General features: G+C 56.7%; 1 protein-coding gene across 1 annotated transcript in view; it reads right to left on the reverse strand.

Annotated features, from left to right (window-relative positions):
- Nucleotides 1-74: 74 nt before the first annotated feature.
- LOC106900026 (LIM homeobox transcription factor 1-alpha-like) overlaps nt 75-7,239 on the reverse strand; it is a gene marked incomplete at its 3' end in the record, with an annotated part of 12,559 nt that continues 5,394 nt past the window's right edge. The window contains exons 5-10 of the mRNA XM_014961984.1: nt 6,937-7,123; nt 4,197-4,429; nt 792-961; nt 561-638; nt 384-453; nt 75-258 (exon numbers count right to left, since the gene is read on the reverse strand). Of these exons, the coding sequence (XP_014817470.1) occupies nt 75-258; nt 384-453; nt 561-638; nt 792-961; nt 4,197-4,429; nt 6,937-7,123 (922 nt within the window). The remainder of the gene's footprint in view (nt 259-383; nt 454-560; nt 639-791; nt 962-4,196; nt 4,430-6,936; nt 7,124-7,239) is intronic.

Genomic DNA, 7,239 nt, shown 5'->3' on the forward strand with positions numbered 1-7,239 from the left:
GCATACCCCCACCACACAGCCCCCCCCCGTCATGGCCCAGCATCTCTTGGGTGGATGGGAGGCAGGAGGCAAACCCTGGAGCCTTAGTGTAGGGGTGCACGTGGTCTCCGGGCATCTGCGGCGGGGGGAGCCCTTGCCGGAAGGGGTCGGAGCCGTAGACACTTTGCTCCATGCCCAGCAGCTGCTGGGGTGGGGGCAGAGCAGCGTAGGGGTTCAGCATCCCCTCCGGCCCCGCGCTGCCACCACCATTTGTCTGGGCTGGAAGACAAGAGCAAGCTGTCAGTGCAGCCGGGCTGCTGCTTTTGGCTCCCTTGGGAAGCCTGGAGAGGGCTGGAAAATGGGCAGACCCCGAGTGCGGGGAGGGCTGGGGGTGAGGGGGGTACCTGAGCTCAGGTGCTGGGTATTTTGCGGATCCTGCTGCTGCTGCTGTTGCCTCCTGGTGAGCTCCCTCATCTGGGAAAGGGGAAAAAAAATGGGGTGAAATCATCCCCTGGGCAGAGCGAGGAGGGAGGAGAGCTCTGGCAGCGGCTGCTGGGGGTCGGCTGCCCCCAGGCACCCACCTTTGCTCGCTGGTTCTGGAACCAGACCTGCACCACACGGACGCTCAGCCCCGTCTCAGCTGCCAGCATCTCCCGCACCTCGGAGAGAGGAATGACAGAGGTGTCTCAGCCCCCTTAGCTTTTTGGGGGCACTTTAGGAGGATACAGAGCAGCCGGGGCAAGGACTTGCCCAGAATCCAGGATACCCCTGGGGGGCTGGAGGCGGCTGAGAACAAGCTCTTCTCCCCATACCTTCCTGCTTGACTTGGAGGAGACCTCAAACGATGCCTCGAGTGCCCTCCGCTGCTGCGCAGTTATGATTGTCCGGGGTCTCTTGGGCCGTTTGTGATCCTTCCTGTCCTCAGCACCCTTCCCCGACACTCGGCCCCGTTTGCAGACGCTGTCCTCATCACGACTTTTGCCTAAGGGAGGGGAAAAAAAACCCAGCAGGTTCTTCACAGACAATGGACCACATACATCATTTTCCAAAATGTCCTAAATGATCTGGGAGACTTAAAACAAAGTGGTGTTGGTGGGTGGTGGTGTGAAGGTGTTGGAGGAGCTGAGGTTTGGGGCTGGCTGACCCATGGCAGCTCAGACAGGGGGAGAGCTGCTGTGACAGCTCTATAACTCTCTATGGTTTGGGGTCGCTCAGCCAACAGATGTGCTTTCTGGTTCTTCTTTTCCCCAACAGTCTGAGCGGCTGCAATATGAAACTCTGGGACACCTGATTTTCCCTCTATCAGCCCCAAATCCCTGCCTGCTCCACAGGGATCTCCTGCCAGGGCACAGCCAAGGCAGGAACAAAGTGTTTAAAATTCACTTGCTTCTCTAGAGCTTTTTCCTCCCCAGTCTGGGAGCAGAGCAGGGCGAGTGGAGGCAATGGTTCCTGCAGAGGGGCAAGGATGCTCTTGGGTACCAGTTACCTCCTCCCCCGTACTGCTGGGCTCTCTCCTGGGCTCACCAGCCACTGTGGAGACCTTCCCTGTGGTGAGGGCTGGGACACAGAGAGATGTCCACCTTGGTGGTCCCCAAAACAGCCTGTAGCTGGGTGCTGGCCTCCGGGAGCTGGTGCGCTGCTTCTGCTGCTCACCCACAGCACCTCCACGGCACGCCACCAGCAGCGATGGCAACGGGAAAGACAAACTGCTGGTTTCTTGCACGTCCCAATGGGAGAGACATAGTCATGCAGAAGTTCTCCAGCTCCAGTGCTGGAGACCCCCGAGGCACGGAGTCTCTGAGGCTGATGGAGCTGAGCAGCGGATGCCTCCGTCTCCTCCTCAGCGCCAGCACAAGCAGGGGCTCAGCTTGGCTGAGCTGCCTGCTCTCCTGGAACCTGAAGGAGTTTAATTTTGACTGAAGGGTACAGATTTTTTACAAATACTGGAGGGAGGTATGTCAACTGATGGAGACATTTCAGTTCCTGAACCCCTCTGCACCTTCACACGAGGTGAGCACCCCAAATCCCCCTCGTCCCAGAGGGACAGAGCCCAGCAGGGGGAGAGCCAGAGGCTCATGGACTCTATTGAGTAAAAGATGCTCAAAACCAACACGAAGGGGGAAAACCACACTCCCAGCAGCACCTCCCTCCTTCCCAAACCCTCCCCCTCAACACCTGCTCCCCAAATCCCTCCCAGAGTCAAAGGGAAAGAAGGAAAAGCGAAGCCGGATTTGGCAAGGTATTACTTTCAATTAACTCTCCCTTTCAAGCCTTTCCCCACCAAGGAGGGAGGAGAAATGAATGAGTGTCTGGGGCTGCCCCTGACGTCACCTGGGAAGGGGCCGGGGCGATGGATATTGTGCCAGGGGTTGGGTTTCTGACCAGCCTAGGGGTTGTGGTGCCCTTTTGATCCCACACTGGCCCTTCACGTCCCTTGGGTCTCAGCTGGAGTTTCCACCCAAATAAGTATTTCCCATCGAGGTTTTTACTAATTGAAGCTCTCGGTTTGGCCAGAGCCCCTGGCAAAGGGGCTGGACCATGAGCCAATGAGTCGCTGGGGAGAAAAAGCTTCCCAACCTTTCCCAAACTGCCCTTTTCCCCCACTAGGAATAAACCCAAAACATTGTGGGACCAGAGGCCAATTCACTTTTTTTTTTTTCCTGCATGATATCTCCTCATTGGTTCCTATTTGAACTGAAAGAGTTTGTATATCCCATAAGGAAAGAATAATAATTCTTCAATCAATTAAGGATTTTCCCAGGGCTAAGACCAGAGCTAGTGTCAGTGTGCCGGATCCTGCTGCTTTCCTGCCCCTCCAGCTCCTCCAGCATTGGACCATCACTCACTGGCTCCCTTCGTCCGCCTCCTCCCACGGCCTCACTCTGTATTTTAAAATATCATCCCCGCTGTTCAGGGTGAGGCTTTTCTCTTCCGAGCGAGCTGGGCTGCAGTGCTAGGACAGAGCCAGCCGCAAAGCAGCTGGGCTCTAGGTGCTGAGGAGCACGATATTGAAGAGAAACATGGGTTTTGAGCGATTTTGATTCCATCCCCACCAACGTCATCCCTGTCCCTCCACGCACCTTCCCCCAGCGGCAGCATCACCTGTGCCTGCTGGTGAGTGCCAGGCTTTGCCATGGCTGTGACCTGCCCCACTTGGCACCTTAGCGACACCCTCCTAAACAGGCTCATAATGCTGGGGTTTTTTCCCTTTTTTTTTTTTTTAAATTCAGATGCATTAATGCAAGGATTTCTGCTAACAGATCATTTTCACCACCACTACGACCCGCCCCTCATTGCTGGGTTTTCTTACTAAATTTGTCTTCCTAGTAAACATTCAGATTCAATTTGCATTGACTGCAGATGATACATATTTTAATGTTGATCTGATGCTCGGGGCAACCTAACCCAGCAGTGACCCCCTGGCTGGAGCTGGATGCTCCAGCAGGGCACATCTCCAGCCACGGGGCCACCTCTCCTGCAGCCCTCCTTGCCTCAGCAGCATCCCCGCAGCGTCCCCACGCCTGCTCTGCAGTCTGGCTCTGGCCATCGACTGCCTGGGCAGCCCCTGGGGACACGAGATTTGCAGGCTCCCTGCCCCCAGCTCCTGTTTTAGTTCCGTGCCTCAGTTTCCCCTCTCTATTCAAAAGGGGGGCTGCAGCAGAAGCAGCTCACTTCTTGCACTCAGCCTGTCCAGAGTCCCAGGCAGGGACAGTGAGGCACACGGGAGGAACACAGAAGTTTAGCCCAAGGTAGTCTGGAGGATGCTTGGGACCGTGATTTATTGGTTTTTTTAGGAAGAAAACTCTCATTTACAGTGTATTTATACCCAGGGCAGCCCCTTTGTTTTCCTGGGGCAAGAGATGGGAGATGTCACCTTCGGGCAGCACCTGGGGAGCTGTACACCCCCAGGGATGGGGTGCTGGTGCCCTGCACAGCCCAGGAGCAGAAACCCTTAGAGCAATGAGCCTAATGAGACGGGATGGTCCCCAGAGCATCCTCCAGCCCTGCAGCCTCTCTGCTGCCAAGGTCCCCGCTCACACCCTCGCTGCCAAGGCGGGAGAGACTCTGGCTGGAGGATGCAACGGTGTTTATAGACCTTTTCCCTTTGGCCCATGGGGCAGAGGTTCAGGGCCGCGAGCCCAAACCTTGCCTCCAGACTCCACCTTGGAGCTGGCAGGGACCAGCCTGGGAGACACCGGGTGTGGGTGGCCCCTTACCAGAATGCGACAGAGCCGGGCTCACCAAGCTCAGCAGCTCCCGCTCCTTCTCGTAGTCGCCCTTACAGAGGAGCTGCCCCTCCTTCAGCACGAACTCGTCTCCCTTCTGCAGGCGCCGCTGGCAGACGCGGCAGCAGAAGCAGCGCAGGTGGTAGACGCTCTCCTGGGCGCGCATCACCAGCTCGCTGGGCGCGATGGCCTCCAGGCATCCGGCACACTTCCCCGCAAAGAGCCTGGGGGAGCAAGAGGAGACCCCGTCGGGACACCTGGTGGCACGGTGGCTGCACCCAGCAGATGGCACAGCACTGGGGACATCATAGTCAAACCAGGCACCGACTGCAGGAGACCTGAATCCAACCCCAGGATCCTCTCTGTGGGTGTGGGAAATGCTCAGCCTCTGCTGAAAGCAGGTAGGTGCACGCAGGCACACAGTGCAATGTGAGAAAATAAATAGTTTGCAATGAACACAACATGATTTCAGCCCTGCATTGAGAAACGCACACGGCACCCTCCCGAAAAATCCAACCTTGGTGGGAGAAAACACCATTTCCAGAGAGCTGGCATACAAAACACGGAGCACCTTACGTCACCCATGATAAAATGAAAAATTTGGTCTTCCATTAGTGAGCTCCCAACAAAACAGATAAGCAAGAAGATCCAAAGCCCCCCAGATAAAGAGAGACTGGTGCCCCCAGCCCGACGCTGTGCCCCTGCTGCCAGCACAGCCCTGGCACGGCACCGCTCCGCCTGCCCCGTGCCTTTCCCAAAAGCTTGGGGATCTGGCTGTCCCTAAATATTTGGGGTGGGAAGCCAGGGATTACAGAACTCCTCTCCTGGGCAACCGAGGTTTGATGATCTTAAAAAAAAAAACAAACAAAAAAACAAACAAAAAACCTCCCAAAACAACAACAAAACCCACCAAACCAAACCCAAACCAAACCTCCAAAAGAGCTGCAATGAGATGCAGCCGGTTTCACAGAAACCCGCGAGACGATCCAGGTGCATCCATTGCCCCTGAGGACCAATAGCACCAGGAGAAGACAACCAGGGACCAGGTGGCTTCCTTCTGCCTGGGAAGGATTCCTTTCAGGTTCAAAGTGTTGAGGAACAAAATCAAAGTTACGGGCCAGCATCCTGTGGCCGGAGGCTTTCACACACATCTGCTCAGTGTTTGCCATGTCAGGGAGCAACCATTCTGCCCCCCTTCCTCTACCTTCTGGAATCTTTTACAAATATACAGAAATTCAAATTTCTCATGAAAACACATTCATGGAAAAAAATAATATTATTTTGGGTCAACCCCAGTATCTCACCCTAATAAAATCCAAATATTTCCTCCCTGCTTTAAAGCTGTTCTTTACTCCTATTACAGAGGAGACGCTTTATTAAATCACAGGCAGAAGCACAGTCCTCCAGCCCAGCCCCCCGTTCCCGTGTCAGTGCCAGTGTCTGCACCCCCTGTTTGCAGAGGGCACAAGCCAGAGACAAAATGGAGCATAAAGGGACAAAGAACATCTTGGGAAGAAAAATATCGGGGACATGGGATGTATTGAGAACCCCTCCTCGGCTGCGCACCACAGGGTTCACCAGAATTGGGGAATCATGAATCCAGACCCAAACCTCATTTAAAAAAAAAAAAAAAAATAAAAAAAAATAATTTTCTCATCATCTTTCTTTCTCCCCCCCCAGCCCCACACTTGCCAAAGGGGAAGTGTTGAGGCTGGAAGCTTTAACCTCCTACATCCAATTTCCTGCTCCATCACAGCCCCAGCCCTGGGCAAAGCCTCCAGTCTGCGAGAGCAAACACTCCAAATTCAGCGGGGCCTTCCCTGGTCCCCGCCGAGTGCCTCAGTTTCCCCCCCTGCCCACGGGGGAGCAATAGCATCCCCCTGCCCATGAGGATATTAGGAAAATAGCCCCATCCAGGACCGTGTCAGGGAGGATGTAACGTTCCTCCTGCAGACGCTCAGTAGGAAAATAAAGCCAGAGGAGATGGGAAAACGCTTTGCCCCATCCCTCCACAGCCCCGGCCTTCCCGGGGGGTCTCACAGGCTCCTAAATTTCCAAGGCACAAAGCAAGCACAAGGAAACACCTGGAAAAAAAGAGAGACCCGGGGAGGCGAGGAGGCTGCGGGGGAGAAGCACAACTGGCCACGCAGCACCGTGAGGCTGACACCTCTCGGGACGAAGCGGGGAGCTGCAGGGGGACCCCAAAAACAGCCCCCCACGTTTTGGGCAGGGGGCTGGGGCTTGGCAGGCGGTGGGAGCGGAGCGAGGGGAGGGGGGCTGAGCGGGGCACACTTACTTCTCGTAGTCCAGCTTGCAATAGAGCTTCCTATCGCGATAGAAGCAGGTGGTCCGCAGGGGCTCCTTGCAGGACACGCACTGGACACACTGCTTGTGCCACGGGCTGTCGTTGAGGCACAGCAGGACCCGGTCCGAAATGACTCGCTGGCACCCTTCGCACACCCACTCGGGGGTCGCGGCTCTGCCTGCGGGGAAGGAGCCGGGGTGGAGGGAGAGGCGGACGGGGAGACAGACGGGGCGAGGGACGGAGGGAGGACCCCGCTGCTCCCGCTTCCCCTCTGCAAGCTGGGGGGTGAGGCTGACACCTCTCGGGACGAAGCAGGGAGCTGCAGGGGGACCCCAAAACAGCCCCCCACGTTTTGGGCAGGGGGCTGGGGCTTTGCAGGCGGTGGGAGCGGAGCGAGGGGAGGGGGGCTGAGCGGGGCATACTTACTTCTCGTAGTCCAGCTTGCAATAGAGCTTCCTATCGCGATAGAAGCAGGTGGTCCGCAGGGGCTCCTTGCAGGACACGCACTGGACACACTGCTTGTGCCACGGGCTGTCGTTGAGGCGCAGCAGGACCCGGTCCGAAATGACTCGCTGGCACCCTTCGCACACCCACTCGGGGGTCGCGGCTCTGCCTGCGGGGAAGGAGCCGGGGTGGAGGGAGAGGCGGACGGGGAGACAGACGGGGCGAGGGACGGAGGGAGGACCCCGCTGCTCCCGCTTCCCCTCTGCAAGCTGGGGGGTCGGGGGG

Source organism: Calidris pugnax, unplaced genomic scaffold, assembly GCF_001431845.1.
Source record: "Calidris pugnax isolate Ruff unplaced genomic scaffold, ASM143184v1 scaffold1089, whole genome shotgun sequence".
NCBI lineage: Eukaryota > Metazoa > Chordata > Aves > Charadriiformes > Scolopacidae > Calidris > Calidris pugnax.